This window comes from Zootoca vivipara, chromosome 12, assembly GCF_965207765.1.
Source record: "Zootoca vivipara chromosome 12, rZooViv2.hap1.1, whole genome shotgun sequence".
Taxonomy (NCBI): domain Eukaryota; kingdom Metazoa; phylum Chordata; class Lepidosauria; order Squamata; family Lacertidae; genus Zootoca; species Zootoca vivipara.
The window spans coordinates 6,484,799-6,501,852 of record NC_142595.1 but is presented as its reverse complement, the minus strand read 5'-3'; the positions used below and the strand labels follow the sequence as shown (position 1 = coordinate 6,501,852).

The 17,054-nt window shown below is 43.9% G+C and overlaps 1 protein-coding gene across 1 annotated transcript in view; it reads left to right on the top strand.

Moving 5' to 3' along the window:
- VSTM2A (V-set and transmembrane domain containing 2A) overlaps positions 1 to 16,831 on the top strand; it is a 44,170-nt gene extending 27,339 nt beyond the window's left edge. The window contains exon 5 of the mRNA XM_035135714.3: positions 13,779 to 16,831. Within this exon, the coding sequence (XP_034991605.1) occupies positions 13,779 to 13,855 (77 nt within the window). The 3' untranslated portion in view covers positions 13,856 to 16,831. The remainder of the gene's footprint in view (positions 1 to 13,778) is intronic.
- Positions 16,832 to 17,054: the final 223 nt, after the last annotated feature.

Here is a 17,054-nt window from a genome sequence, read left to right as displayed (position 1 = left end):
TCCCGTCATTACTTGTCACTTTTGTTCTTATTTGTAAGACCATCAATATCAACAGGACTGGGAAGCAGCTTTAAGTGGCCTCATGTTGTTCCAAGTCACACTTTTTCTTTTCTTTTCTTTTCTTTTTTCTTTTGAAAGAAAGAGGTTGTTGCCACATAGATAGAGATGCACTGGGTTGACAATTGCCAGGAATGCTGAGACACAGATTCTTGGCCCAAGGCCGAATGTAACCAGAGGGGTGGTTGGCACACAAGGTTATCATCCCTAGGGCCAGCTGAGCAGTTGACGGCTTGTGACAGCACTTCACTGCCATGCTAGCAATTGTGGTGGCTGCATTTAGAACACTCATGTGTAGGTGGTAGACCCAGTTCTCATGGCAACTGAAGCTCTGTTTGCAGAGTGAGATGGGTCTGTGCTTTTAGCTTTGCCCCTGACATCAGGTCTTCTTCTTTAAACAGTGTGCTGCCCACAGACGTCAGTAGAAAGCCTGATGCGTGAGCTTTTGCTTATTATGTGTAGGAGCTGCACACAATTGGGACATGGGGTTGTGTGGGTATTTGGATGATGCAGAGCCCCCACAAGTGAGTATCACCTCACTTTCTGGGCTTTCTGTACAAACAACTACATGGAGGAGGAGCCAGTGATGGGCTGTGGCACATCTACGCCCCATAAGTGAGTAACACATGTATTTGGCTTAAATAATGTAGCCTTATTAGCTACTAAGGGTTCTTAAGTTGCGCCCAGGCAGGGACAGAGACAGTCAATAATGACACCGGGATTGAGTTTCATTCTGAGAAAGAGTTTAATACTTAAATTTAAGAGACTCTTGGTGATCAGCTCACGACAAGAGTAAAGAAACACAAATTTGCAAAGCTTCTTATACACTTCTTGGGCTCCTTTCCCCCTCCTATGTAAATGTGCGCACGCAAGGGGGTCACAGGTTACAAATCCATATTAGGAAAATCCGTATCCTGTCCTTCTCATAAACACAAAGGGGGTCACAAGTACATATAAGGAAGATCCGTGTCTGGTCCTGTGCATAAACACATGCTGACTCAACAAAGCCTTCAGTAAAACTATGCGTCAAGCATAGCAGCTTCCAGCGTCAAGCTCATCCGCTGATAAGCCTTTCTCTGTGTTCCAGACAAGGCCAGCTTATTCGGCCTTGATAGGAAGCTGTCTCACTTACATTACACTTTGGCACACAGAGAGGCAAAGAGAGCAATATTGGGGGGGGGGGGTGGCTAAGCCATACACTCAGAATTATGCAATGCAAACTATAGGATCAGATCTAGCTCAATAACACAATTGGCAAACCTCTCCCTTCAATAACAGTGTAGTTTGGCACCAGTGTTGTTTGTGTATTTTTGTTTGTTTGTTTGTTTGTTTGTTTGTTTGATATATGCATACCGTTCTATACCTGGGGGTCTCAGGGAGGTTCACAGAATAAAATCAAGATATAAAACCACAAAATACATAATATAAATAAAAACAACAACCCAATAAAGGTAAAGGGGCCCCTGACCATCAGGTCCAGTCATGTCCGACTCTGGGGGTTGCGGCGCTCATCTCGCTCTATAGGCCGAGGGAGCCAGCGTTTGTCCACAGACAGCTTCCGGGTCATGTGGCCAGCATGACAAAGCTGCTTCTGGCGAACCAGAGCAGCGCACGGAAACGCCGTTTACCTTCCCGCCGGAGCGGTCCCTATTTATCTACTTGCACTTTGATGTGCTTTTGAACTGCTAGGAGCTGGAACTGAGCAACGGGAGCTCACCCCGTTGCAGGGATTCGAACCACCGACTTTCTGATCAACAAGCCCTAGACTCTGTGGTTTAACGCACGGCACCACCTGGGTCCCCAATAGCCCAATAGCCCCCCATGAAACTGCAAAATATTAACAAGAACATACTTGCCCATATAATATACATTTAAATATTATTTTGTGATTAAATATGCATTAAGTGGTTAAATAGGAATTTTCACGTTCTTTTAAAAATGGCAGCTTAATGTGGGAATGGGACAGAACCAACTTATGAATGAACCCATGCAAAACTAACATGGACCAGAAATTGATGGATCTGTCCATCCCTGGTTTGCATCTCTGCTCAGTTGTGAAGCTCACTTAGCAGTCCTGGGAATTATATTAAGAGCATAGTTTGCCATAAGAATATAAGAAGAACCTGCTGGATCAGGCTAGTGGCTTAAATAGTCCACCTTCCTCTTCTCACAGTGGCCAGCCAGATGTGTGTGAGAAGCAAGAAAACAGGACCTGAGCACAACAACCTTCTCTCATCTTGTGTTTTCCATCACCTAGAATTCTGAAGTACACTCTCTCTGACAGTGGAGGTAGAAGAGGGTCATTGCACCCACAGTTAGCCTTACCTTTCATTAATTTGTCTCATCTTCTTTTTAAGTCATCCATATGCTATGCGAATAAGTCCTTTCTTTTGTTTGTCCTGACACTTGTGACATTAAGCTTCATTGGATATCCTCGAGTTCTAGTGTTACAAGAGAGGAAGGAAAACTATCCAGTCCTCTATCCAGTTTCACAACACTATGCATAATTGTATACACCTCTATCATGTCTCCTCTTACTCAGCTTTTCAAAATTATTATTATTATTATTTTATTTTGACAAAGTAATGAACATACACAATTAAGAATTAAAATATGCACTCCACCACCAAGACCATTCCATTGTAACTATCCAGCTTCTCAAAATTTCAACACCTCTTGTGATGGCTTGATCCCTTTCCATTTTAACAGTACGAATTCTACAAACACCCTCCATATCTCCTCAAAACCATTTCTTCTGCATATTCCCTTCTTACCTTAATGGCACATGTTACTTTATCATTAATAGCTATATCCCACGCCTCTTTATACCATTCTTCCATTTTATATTCTGCTTGCCCCTTCCACTTCCTAGCTATCATAATTTGTAAGTACAGTAGTAAGGTGTCTGTTTCAGAATTAGGCACCAGGCAAAAAATATTCCTCTTCAACCAGGCCTTTGGCTGATTAATATTCTACAGACTGTTAAATGTGTGTGTGTGGGGGGGGGGCTATTGTTTCATACGTTTTGTTTTAACCATTTATCTGTGTTTGTATCTGGTATTTTGAACCTGTGAACAGCCCTGAGATCTTTTGATGAAGGGCGATATGTAAACCTAATTAATAATAGTAGTAGTAATAGTAGAAGGAACATAATTCTGCTTCCCATTTTTGTTTGAAAAACATCATGTTACATGTGTTAATGCTGCAATGAAAAGAACATCCAAAGTGTTCAACACCATTTGCAGTATAAAAAGAAAATGTGCCGCATAAGTGAGGATTTTTGTGGGAGCAGCTGCAAGAACCCCCTGGGTACTTATATCACATAGGGCTATAATATGTGCATGAAACTAGGTTGCAGCTGACCTTCTTATGAAAAGAAAAATACATCTCATTTTCTTTAATGCTTCAGAAAAGGAAAAGTTCTCACATCTATTGTTGCAAGGTTGTTCCTCTTGGTGCCCTTTTCCTTCTTCTTCACCCTCGCCGTTCTTGGCCTCATTTTCCCATACTGCCCTTGTATCCTTTTCAATGTCCTCACAATGCTATGCCTGGCATCATGGATGCTGTAAAGGGCAGCTCCCTGATCTCAATCTTGCCAAGTATGATTGACAGGAAGGTGTTATTTGGGTTTATTTGCTCCTGGTCTTTCCACCACCACTTTCTTTTTAAACCTATTCATGTCTAAACCTATTCAGGTCTAGAAGGAGATTCAGACTTGCAATATTTATAGTAAGCTGAAAGGGGAAGAAATACGCTTTGAAACTACTTTACAGCCAACAGCCATCTAATATGCAGTTCCCTGCAAAGGAGGATTTAGGGCAATGCAAGTGGCGCAGCCAAGGAGGGCACCTTCTCAAAGACCAGCTAGGGCTTGCCTAGCTTTAAGAAGGAGGTGTGAGAGCTCTGACAGGGTCCTACAGTCAGGTGAGTGCTTACCAGGTTTGGGGAAGTAGGTAGGAGGGCTCTAGGACCCTGCCAGAGCCTTGTGCCTCCTTCCCAAAGCCCATCTTAAGCCACTAGGGCAGTTGGGAGGGTGTCAGATAGCCTGGCACAGGGTGGCATATTATCTCCACCCTTGTTCCCAGGACCTGCCCCTTAAAGCTTAGAACATGGTTGAAATGGTGGTGAGGCCATGTGAGTAGACCAAATTTGTGGCTATACATAAATGTAACCAACTCAGGGTAAACAACAGAATTATGTTTATTATTTTTATTTTTATTATTATTTTTTTAAAAAACTGTGTAAGAAAATGGAGGAAAGCTTTAAAACAGGGATCCCCAAACTCGGCCCTCCAGATGTTTTGGGACTACAGCTCCCATCATCCCTAGCTAACAGGACCAGTGATCAGGGATGATGGGAATTGTAGTCCCAAAACATCTGGAGGGCCAAGTGCCGGGGTGCCTGCTTTGGAAGAAAGAAAGCACCTATCTAAGACAACCAACATAACTTACAAATACAGTGGTACCTCGACTTATGAAGATGATCCATTCCATGGCGCTCTTCATAAGTCGAGGTCTTCGGATGTCGAAGCACCCATACAACACATGCGCAAAGCGCGATTTTGTGCTTCTGCGTATGCGCGGACTGTGCACGCTGCTTTTGCGCAGGTTCAGAACCCACACCCGGCGAGAAAACTTCCAGGGTTGTCGACTTCGGAAGTCGAAGCGTTCAGAAGTCAAGGTACCACTGTATCTCCAGGAAACATGCAATCCAGTTTCAAGAGAGGGACAAAGTATACTGGAAAATGTTCTGCAGGAGGGGCTGGCCAGTTAGGAAGAGGAATCCAGATATTTATCACTTACACAGAGGGAAATCTGATTGTTCTCACTTTCCAACTAGGGTTGCCAGACTCAATAGAAGACAGGACTTCTGTGCCTTTAATTGCCCTGCTCTCTTTTGAGTCTGGAAACCTTAAAGAGAAACCAGCAGACCCTTTGTTTAATTTCCAAGCAAAGGGTCTGTTGGTTTCTCTTTAAGGTTTCCAGACTCAAAAGAGAGCAGGGCAATTAAAGGCACAGAAGTCCTGTCCTCTATTGAGTCTGGCAACCCTATTCCCAACTAGGTGGAACAAGAGGTTGTCAAGGGGATAAATGACCTCTTGAATTTTATTGTCAGATGGGACAACCTGTGGGGTTGAGTATGAAGGCTTCCATGTGACTTGCTCGCTCCCTTTTAATGGCATGGAGAGCTTGTGGGTACACAGCAGATACCCTCTTAGAAGGGAGGACTTGGTTTTTACTGTAGATCTTCAATAAAAAGCACACACACACACACGGGTTGCTACAGTGACTTGAAGTCAACAGCTGTGTCACTAAATTAAGCTGAGGAACGTGAGACAATGAAAAAAGAGGGGGAAAGCTCAGAGGAGAAGCAGCAGCAGCTAAGGGGAACAAACAGCAGTGGAAAAATAATAATGTAAAGTACTATTGACAGTTGATACAGCTCTCTGAGGTCTCAAGCTGGGAAGGGCTTTGTTCTGTATCAGAAAAGGTAGCAATCAGGAATGTGGGAGGAGAGGAGTAGGTGTAATTAAGTTATGTTTTGAAACCTCACTCACATTTCTGCAAGTAATGCAAAGGTCTCATAACCATCAAGGCTCTGTGTTGCTGTTGTATTTCTCTCCCCGCCCCCACTTTAATTATAATGCAGCGAATATTATTTTCTCAGGCAGGGAATGAAAAAGATTTAAAATCCCTCCACAATCATGCTGGCCAGATGCAGAGAAGTTTCCAGCACAGACACACTGTGCGCTGCCATTCCAGTACAATATGACTGACTCCTACGTGTGTAATAGAGACTCTCTTCAGGCAATGAAGACATTTTTAAGGGCTGAAAAATTTCTTTATTTGCTGCAACGCTCCTCAGCTTCATTTGCTGAGACTGCTGTTGAATCCTGCTTGCTGTAGGAATGCATGTGGGCTGGCTTGTTTGTTTTTTCATGGCCATCCATGTCAGACATGACATTGAGATGTCATTGAAAAAGATCCAGGGGCAGTATGTGTCAGGGGGAGTCCCTACAGGGAGCCTCCCCCCATCATCCTGAGCAGCACTTCGCCCAGCGACAGCGCTAGCAGCATAGCTGCCAAGTCTCACGTATTCCCCAGGAAATCCCCATTTTTCCAGCTGTTCCTAGCTGAAAAAACAGATTTTTTTGTTTTTTTCCGGTTTATTCTGGCGTGGTGGCCATTTTGGAACTGGGTGGAGCATGCTCAGAAGCGACTTTTGATGCTGCTTTGCCCAGTTCCAAAATGGCTGCAGTGCGACTTCTGGTGCGGCAACCATTTTGGAACTGGGCAAAGCAGCATCAAAAGTCACTTCTGAGCATGCTCTGCCCAGTTCCAAAATGGCGGCAGCGCTACTTCCAGTCTGCTACTTCCGCCCGGTCCCTTATTTCTCCGACAGCAACTTGGCAGGTCTGGCTAGCAGCGGGTCAGGGGGAAGCGGAATGGAGGGGGGAAGGCTCAGCGAGGCATCAGAGCCCTAGCAACGCTCTGGGGAACAGGTGGGGGAGGAAGGGGTCAGCGATGTATCAAAGCCCCTGCACCACTCTGACCAACAAGTGGAGGAGGGACGGCTCAGGGAGACGTCGGAGCCCAGGCACTGCTCCAGCCAGCAAGGGGAAGAAGGGGCACCGCTCCTTCTGGCACCCAAATTGAGGCGTGTGCCCAAACGCAGGGCGAAGGGGCAGCATTTCAGGGTGCCCAGGTTATTATGCTGGCCCGAAAGCCGGCAGATGCCATTGCTGGGTTCTGAGAGTGACTAGGAGGTCATGTTTTCTGCTGTCTCTGCACTATAAATATAGTATGCACCATAAAACATTTAAAGACACAACGGACTGGAGTGTATTTACTCAGGAGTAGCTGCAACAACTCCCTGACAGTATGGGGGAAAGAGGGCAAGAAGAAGAATGCAGATGAAGAAGAAATGGGGCACTGAGAGGAATCACAATGAAACGGAATCAGTTTCCAATTAATTCGAGAGGGGAATAGGAGAAAATCGGAATCAGTTTCAAAACTCATGCAAAAGACCATCAAACATCCCCTGGTTTTATGCTCAAATTGTGGCCCTGTGTATACTTTATCCATGAATACAACATCCATGGGTATATAAGGGACTGACGCTGTGCTGCACCCTGACTTTGCACGCAGTGCTCTAGTCGAACCCCCTTGTGTCCACAGGTTAAGCCCAGACATCTGCAAAGGGCCACTGATTTGCATCCAGCTACCTGGAGGCATGTAAGTCCACCACATGATTGGACACTGGGGGAGACACATGGATGTTGAGGACTGGGTCTGCTCAGGCATGCAGTTCCATGTCATGGCACATATGTCAATACAAAATCATATGGGTTTCTGCAGCTGGCTAGATCAAATGGTACTGAGAGCAGATGAAGCCAAGGAAGATGGACAGCTACTCCCTTGAGGTTAAAAGATATGGCCACCTAACATAGGACAGTAGAGACAATATGGTTGGCTGTGTCAGGGGCTGCGCAGAGGAGGAATGGTGGAGACCGCCTCCCAAGCCTGACCCTTGCGGAGAAGGGGAAGACAGTTCAGAATTACAACCGGGGTTTGAGGGAGGTCACAGCTCAGAGGCAGATGAGGGGGGGGAAGTTGGGAAATAATGGGAGAGGAGGAGGAGGAGGAGGAGGAGGAGGAGGAGGAGGAGGAGGAAGCACCAGGGGAGAGACAGCTGAAGGACCCAGTGTCTTTACAAAGCATTCCAGATCCTCCCTCTCCCAAAACCCAGCGGGCATTGAAAGTAGGAGAGCAAAGAGCTCAAAGACAGAGGGTACTTCTCAGCATCTGTAGTAGAGATGTTGTGCTTGATGAATGAGGAAGTGGGAGAGATGGATGGATTATCCAAGAAGCTAGGTTCTAAAGAAGATATGCCATTATCCAAGAAGCTAGGTTCTAAAGCCTCTCTCTGTAAATACTGAATAAAAAGCGGACAGTAAGAACATTACTTATCTTTGTACGTTCCTGGGCAACCGGCCATGGGAGTTGCTGGCAGCAGCCTTACAAGATGCAATTCTGCAGCAGGTAAACTTTATGTGCATCCCCGCATCCCCTCTCCAAATAAATAAATAAATAAATAAATAATAATAATAATAATAATTCATTATTTATACCCCACCCATCTGGCTGGGTTTCCCCAGCCACTCTGGGCGGCTTCCAACAAAATATTAAAATACAATAGTCTGTCAAACACTAAAAGCTTCCCTAAACAGGGATGCCTTCAAATGTCATCTTCTAAAAGTCTGGTAGTTGTTTTTTCTCTTTGACATCTGATGGGAGGGCGTTCCACAGGGCGGGTGCCACTACCGAGAAGGCCCTCTGTCTGGTTCCCTGTAACTTGGCTTCTCGCAGCGAAGGCAACTTCAACTTCTCAATTAACCCATGGAGTAGGTAGTCTGGGCAGAGCCAGATGGCAAGAAGGGTTGCTTATGAATTATGGTAGGGGCAGTTAAGCACCCACCCTCCTTATTTTCTCTCTCTCTTCATAGTCATGATATTCAAATGCTTCCCTTACATTACTTCAAAAATATTATGTCACAAGTTTCTTCTTCGTCCTCATGCCTCAAATCACATACCGGGGGGGGGGGGTGTGTGTGTTGAGAAAGAGTGTCTTGCTCATCTGTTTCATTTAAAAAAAATCTCATTCTTCCCTGAAGGAGTTCAGGATGGTGACCATGGTCTTTTACACTTTATGCTCACCAACCACTGTATGAGGTGGGGCCGGCTGACAGAGAGGGAATGAATGGCTCATGGCGAGCGGAGGGGCTGCGTAAATGAGCAGAGATTTGAACCCAAGTCTTCCCATCAAAATTGACCACTGTAAGCATTGCACTGCCAAAGAAAGTCTCCTTCTATTTATAATGCAAAACTTGCACCCACACTGTTTCAAAACCATTTCCCACACCTGGCAGTCACTTAAATCAAATGCCTTATCCAGAAAAGGAGACCAGCTTCTTATTTGTTACAGCTTATAAATAGAAAATCTTATTTGTTTCTTCTTTTATGTACATTTGTGCACCAAGTGCCTAGTTGTCTCTCACTCTTATGAACTGATGGAAAGGAAGAGTATTTCCAATATGCTAAATGAACCATTTCAACAACTGCAGCTGCCTTAGGAATAATTAATCATTGAGTTACTGAAAGAGGACCTAGTGCTGGGGATGTTCCAAATCAGTATCACAAAGGCATGCATAGGATCAGACCGTTTCAGCCACATCCTGCTGACAACCACAGTGTCAACAAAGGGAAGAAAGCCAAGCCCAAGTTCCCTTTCTCATCCAACATACCTTATGAAGGGCATTTAGCTGAATCAGTTTAAATGCCAGGCAGTATTTCTAGAATTACCCATGCCTAGTTTCAATAGTAATGTTTGAAAAAGGCCCAAATAATCCATCATTAAAATGCAATCTATCTTTAGCATTGATTTAAGCCCTCTATAATTTCCCGACATAATCTAAGCTCTGTACAATGGGAACCCCAAATCCAGTGCATAATATACTGCAGGAAACTATGTTTGTTTTGCATGAATTTATGTGCTTGATTTTCAGCTATGTTTTTGAGGGGCGAAGCACACATTACTTTTAATGCATGGTAGCTGGGGGAGGAGGAGGAGTTTGGATTTGATATCCCGCTTTATCACTACCCGAAGGAGTCTCAAAGCCACTAAAATTCTCCTTTCCCTTCCTCCCCCACAACAAACACTCTGTGAGGTGAGTGGAGCTGAGAGACTTCAAATAAGTGTGATTAGCCCAAGGTCACCCAGCAGCTGCATGTGGAGGAGTGGAGACTCAAAAGCAGGGGTCAGCAAACTTTTTCAGCAGGGGGCCGGTCCACTGTCCCTCAGACCTTGTGGGGGGCCGGACTATATGTTGAAAAAAATAATATAAATGAATTCCTATGCCCCACAAATAACCCAGAGATGCATTTTAAATAAAAACACACATTATACTCATGTAAAAACACCAGGCAGGCCCCACAAATAACCCAGAGATGCATTTTAAACAAAAGGACACATTCTACTCATGTAAAAACATGCTGATTCCTGGACCTTCCACGGGCCGGATTTAGAAGGTGATTGGGCCACATCTGGCCCCCGGGCTTTAGTTTGGGGACCCCTGCTCAAAAGCCTGGTTCACCAGATTATGAGTCTACCACTCTACACCACTACACCACACTGGCTCTCAGAAGCCGACATCCCCACACACCCAAATAGTGTTTATTCAAAACTGACACATGGTATGATGTCATGCTGCATATTTCACCTCCATGGTTTGACTTCATTGGCTCCTGTTTGTAGGGTGTGGGGCAGCATTGAGGGTGATGTAGGGTGACTGTGCACAGAGGACATTTGAAGGGCTTTCAGAGAACAGCCCTCAACTTGGAGGAGCCCTCCTCTGTTGAAAGGGCTGCTCAGTCCAGGTCCAGTTTAAAAATAGGAAACTATAGGGAGAGCCAAGAAATTGCCTATCAACAGTTAGGACTTGGGCAGCAGACGTAGCTAGCAGGCAAGGCACATGGGGCTCCAGTTCACACAATATCAAGGATTGGACTCAAGAGGGTGAGATTGAGGAAGAGGAGTGGTGGTGATCACCCTCCTTCTCCTGACACTGCAGGAGAGGGGGAAGGCAGCATTGAATTACAGCAGGGCTTTGAGGAAGATAACAACTCAGAGGCAGGCGGACAGCAGAGTTATGCTGTGTTAGGAGAAGGAGGAGGGGAGGCAGGCCAGCTGGCTGACATTTCACTGGACAGCATAACCAACCCCCCTTCTCCCCAAAGGGTGCAAGAACAAAGAGCCCAGAGACAATTGTCCATGGACAGACGCGATAGAAGCAGGTGTTGTTGTGAGAGGGGGAAGGGGGAGGAGCTCCGTGCGAGCAGCTTCATTATGGAGAAATGACTGGAATTCTTTGTCTTTGACCATGATGACTGACTAAATCATATGCAAGAACTTTCTTGTTTCCTCCCTGCCTTGTGGTGCCATGGGCGAGGGGGGGGGGTGAGAAAGAGGATTCCTCAAGCCTGACACACAACCTCTCTATCTTATTACGATAGCCAATGCTAGTTTTCTAGAAAAAGAGGTACTGGAACTCACCATGAGCATCTTTCTTGTTCTCTTATACTGGCAATGGTTCCGGCGAGTTCCGGCGTTAAAAAGCCTTGGTTATAGCCATTATTTATTTATTTGCAGCTAGACCTATAAATCAACATGTGCAAATTTGCATCCTCTTTGGTCTTGTTTTGGTGATGCATTTCTTTGGCGGGCGGAGGATGTGTGAGTGGGCATTCTACTAGGAGACACGGCGTGGAGCTGTGGAGCAGTAACAGCTACTGACTGAAAACCATGTGTAGTTTGGTCCAAACTCTTCAAAAAAAATGGGTTGTTGGTGATGAGTAGTTTTACAGCAGGAAGAGAAATACTGATATGGGGGGGGGGGGACTGATAGGTAAGATTATGACTGAAGTCACAGGAAGATGGTAATATATAGCCATGCAAGGCAGGGCAGTATTGCCTCCTGAATCCTGGGCTCTTTTGCTGACGCTAGGGGATTAGACCTATATTTCCAAAATATAGGGCAAACGTTTTCTTCTTTAAAAATTCATATTCTACCACTAGATTTTAAAAATAAAAAATTGGGGAGGCCTGTGCAGACACATAACTGCAGAAAATGAAAACTTTCTATGCTACATTCTGGATCTTGGACATATCAATGAGAAATGTGAAAGAGATAGTGTTTCTTTTCTTTTAAATTTATTTACATATTCAGGTCTGCTTTAACTTGCACATGTCTTGTCAAACATGATTTGAAATGAAACTAAATGAAATGAAAACAAATAAATCTGCTACAATCGAAATAAACTGTGTATGTGGTGGCACTCACCTGGGGGCATACCTGATTCTTGCCATGCACATTCTTGACCTTACGTGCCAGTTTTTAGTTCTGAAACTATTAATTTCCACGGGAAAAGGCTGTTTTGCTTTCATTCAACAATCCGCTTGAAGTGTTTTAAACCTCTCAAGGCCAATGGAACCCCAAGCCTCGGGACAAATAGGTCTAAGAACACAGGCCATAGTGCAGGAGACCATGAAAACTGTCATAGTGAAATTACAAGGAAGTGTCCATTTTAGACGTTGCTCACACTTGAAAGGTACACATGGAGAAGAGAGAATAGGACTGTACCTCTGGGGCATCAAGCTCTCTTGGTGTCTATATATTCATTGTGATAACTGTGAAGCAGCTCTGAGGCATGGCAGCTGAACACAGAATCACAGTATCATATAATTGTATAGTTGGAAGGGACCACAAGAGTCATCTATTTTAATCCCCTGCAATACAGGAATCTTTTCCCCAACCTGGGTCTTGAAACCACAACCCTGAGATTAAGAGTCTCATGCTCTACCAACTGAGCTATCCTGCATAGGTGTGTCACACATTTGGACCTGCCATTTAGAGGAGCTTCTCCATGTATTTAGCCCAGCTGAGTTGTTTTCAGCGTATGGATATTGTGGGTGGAGAGGGCATCATAATCAAAGTTCATGATATCAGGGTGGATACAGTCCCACTTCCCCTTTTCCATATGTAGTATACACACGTTAATTAATTTCTGCAAAAGTCCATGTGTTCACAATCTTTTGGGTCACAGCCATATCATCAAAGTAACAAAAAAGAGAAGGAAAAAATAAATAGATTTAGCACATTCTTCGTCACTTCACTTGTATGAACCTTTTAATATTTGTTACAGTATTCTGTTATTATATTGTGCTTTATAGTGATAGTATCATACTAACATGCATATTTTTGTGATCAAAGAAATGTTCTGTACATTGCAGTCCCCAAGTCACACCTGTTAATGTTTATTTGAGCTAGCTCGTGCTAATTTTAAAACATATAAAAGAGCAGGCTCTCAGATGTCACCGGCATTAATCCAGTCCAAAACTTTGTTAGGCACATTTAAACCCATTGGTTTTTTACTGGATTTAAGTACATATCTGGTTTGGACTCTAACTGAACACAGTTTAGAAGCTGTGTGACAGTGGTCTACCAGCCAGGGCAGCAAGTTGCGTAGAAGTCAGCTATCTGTGCCATAGCACCTTTTTGTTTTTATGAACATTTGTAGCAACCTAATACCAAGTCTAGCCATTTGTACCAGGACTGGGCTGGTGGCAGCTCTGTCGAGCCTTGGGCAGCTGGAAGTCTTCCCTGTTCTGGTCACCCAAGATAATTTTGGGGCTGGATAAGCCTTCTATGATAAACACGGTCGCAATGCATCACTCCTGGTCTGTGTTTGGTTTGATGGGTCACAATCTGCACAGCGCTGCCTGCTTAATTTCTGCAGGAAGTGTTTTCTAGCCAAGGGGGGATTGCTTTACCCATGATGTTACATATGTTTTGTGTTAAAAAGAAAGAAAGAAAGAAATGCTTTGAGGCGGAAGGTATTTCAGTTTGTTCCTTTTGCCATGCGGCAATCGGATTGCATTGTTGGGACTGAGAGAGGGATACGAGAAAGCTAAGCAAAGAACTTCCATGGGACTGAAATACTTTGTATGTGTTGTTATTTGCAGTGCATGCCAAGACAGTCATGGGCACAAGAGCCAAGCTGGCCAGCTAATTAAATATAAAAAAATGTATGTGTTTAAACAACCTTATAAAGGAGCATTGGAAATCTGCAAGATGAGCGAATATCTTATAACTTCTTCCGCAGGTGCGAGGATAGCTACAAGCCATGGACTTTCTGTCCTGCTTCTTGTTTGTGGCTTTGTGAAGGGTGCTTTGCTTTAATCTAAAAAGTGCTGACTTTTTCCAATATCACTTTCTCTTCTTAAAGCAAAGAGCAAATCGCCTGTAAAACCTACGGAGCGGACAGCAAAGTTGACCCTAACTTCCAACCACCTCTCTGCACCCAATGTACTCTAATTCTCTACACAAAAGGAGCACCTTCTTCAGGACACACACACAAAAACAAAATGTTAAAAAGAATTTTTATTTTTATTTTGCAAAAGGAGGGAAGAGGCTAGCATATAGTTTCTTCAAGTCTTACTTTCTTTGGAATGTACCACTGGTCTTTTCTTTGAGGGGAGCTGGAGTGCTGTAACAGAACATTGTTCAACTTGACGACAACATTTCTTCCACTTCCCCCCCTCTCCTTTTTGATTCAGTGAAGAGAAGCATTGAATTCCCTTGACTCTTCAGGGGTTGCCTAGAAATTTTTAACATCATCCAACTGAACATTTGTTCTTATACTTGGACAAGCACCACTCTACGCCGAAAGGAAGCAGAGTCCAAACTTCCCCTTTCACAAATCCCAACCCCAAACTTGCCCAGCCTGCAAGATCTAAAACAACACAACCTTGTGTTGAAAGTGCTTTTTGTTCTAGGCAGCAAATCCGACAAGAATTCAAAGCTGCTCACTGTACAAGAGGACTATATGTTTCTGGATGAGACGGAAGAAAGTGTTGGAACTTCTCCTGTGCATCCTATCTTCTTTCATTTGATTTTCCCTCTCCCATTACTGTTTCTTGCTTTCCTGTTTGATGGTGGCAGCTGCTGGCCTTCGCCAACCCCTGGGCAGCACTTGAAGGTTTCTATAAATACATCTTTTCTTTGTGTGTGTTCTCTATTTTGATGTGTTTTCTCTAATTTTGCAACTCCTGTATATGCAAACCTAACTTAAATTCTGTAAATTGCTTACAGTATGTGTGATATAACTTCAGAATAGACATTCTGTGGTCCATCCTGCAAGCCAGTTTGAGTATTATCTCCGTGTGGTGCCACCAAATGACATCTCTGTTTCCTTTTCAACAACGCATTCATTTTAATTTGTAATTCAGTGCTCTGTGAGATTTTGTAATCCATGCAATCACTTTTCACTGGTCTGAGCCCTTGCAGATGGCAATGCGCCCCTCTGTTTACTCTGTACAAAATGCACATTAAAATTTGTTATGGTCTCCAAGCATTGAATTATTTGCGTTGGACATATGTCATGTTGGAATTGTATTGAATCGTCTTTTAATTTATGTATGTTATTGGAGGTGAAGTGATCTTGATTGTATGACCAGAAAAATGTAGAACTACAAATATTTTGATTATTTACTATACAGTGGTACCTCGGTTTATGAACACAATTGGTTCCGGAAGTCTGTTCAGAAACTGAAGCATTCATAAACTGAAGCGAACTTTCCCATTAAAAGTAATGGAAAGTGGATTAATCTGTTCCAGACAGGTCCGCGGAGTATTCAACCTGAAGCGTACTTAACCCGAAGCATGGGTGTAATTGGTTCCGGAAGTCTGTTCATAAACTGAAGCGTTCATAAACTGAAGCAAACTTTCCCATTGAAAGTAATGGAAAGTGAATTAATCCGTTCCAGATGGGTCTGCGGCATTCGTAAACCAAAAATTTGTAAACCGAGGTGTTCATAAACCGAGGTTCCACCCTTCATCCAAGGATTACAGGGCGGTTCACAATATGAAGCCACACAAATGCATAACATAGTAACAAACAAAAACAGTAACTCTTTCACACACATAACACATTGTTTAAAAGGCCTTGGTTTTTTTTTTTACTGAGTCTAAGGCTTGGTTAAAGAGGAATGCTTTTTCCTGGCACCTAAAGGTGTCTCATGAAGGTGCCAAACTAGCCTCCCCAGGGAAAGCATTCCACAAACATGCCGCCACAGAAAAGACCCGCTCTCATGTTGCCTCTCTCAGGACCTTTTATTGAGGAGACACACAAAGAAATGCCTCAGCTGATGAATGCAGGATTAAGGCCAGTTCATATGGGGGAGAGGCAGTCCTTGAGGTATTGGGGTCCTGAGCCATTCAAGGCTTTATATGTCAAATCAGGCATCCCCAAACTTCGACCCTCCAGATGTTTTGGACTACAATTCCCATCTTCCCCGACCACTGGTACTGTTAGCTAGGAATCATGGGAGTTGTAGGCCAAAACATCTGGAGGGCTGCAGTTTGGGGATGCCTGGGTCAATCCAGCACTTTAAATTGGGCCTGGAAACTAATTGGCAGCCAGTGCAGTCGGGCCAGAATTGGCATTATATGCTCAAAACACTGCCCTAGTGAACAATCTAGCTGCCGAGTTCAGCACCAGCTGAAGTTTCTGAGCTGTCTTCAGAGGCAGCCCCATGCAACACATTGCAGTAATGTGTTACCAAAGCATAGACCAGGCACCCCAGAAACTCGGCCTTTCAGCTGTTTTGGGACTACAATTCCCATCATCCCTGACCACTGGCCCTGTTAGCTAGGGATTATGGGAGTTGTAGTCCTAAAACAGCTGGAGGGCCTCACATAAACAACAGAAGTTAAGCTATCCCTTTCCAGATAGCGGCACAGCTGGGCCACCAGCTGAATCGGATGGAAGGCAAAGGATCCATAACTGCTCCCAAGTAGTGTACCCATATCCCATGGCATGCAATGAAAAGGCACAATGGAAAAATGTGCCTCTGTATCTGGGTGGATATTCTTTTAATTATGAGGCTAAGGAAAGATAATTTGCTATCCTGTCTACCTGAATTCACTCAGAAATCCCGAGGTTGCCTACTTTTTCCTTTCTTTGTGAGGATTCTAATGGAATGTTTTGATTTTTATTGCACCCCTTATGTGAAAATGGGATTGCCTGTACATGATTTGTAGTGAGAATTGCATTTGACTGTGGTAACAGGTAGGCAGATATGTCCAGGTTTTAAATTATTTGACTCAAGGAGGAGGAGGAAGGAGGAACAGTACAATAAACTATCACAACTCTTTCTCAGTGGCTTACAATCTTAACAAGCAAGACAAAAGGGGATAGCAAATGATTAAAGATGAACATGTCTGCACTTGCCAAAATCCACAGTGCAGGTCTGTAGCAAGTATGCATGTTCTGTATCTGAATATATGCTGCAGTATCAGTTTTATTCCAGTTTCATTTCCCCAAAGAATCTTGGAAATTCTAGTTTGGTAAGAGTGCTGTAAATTTTCTGGTGAAGAC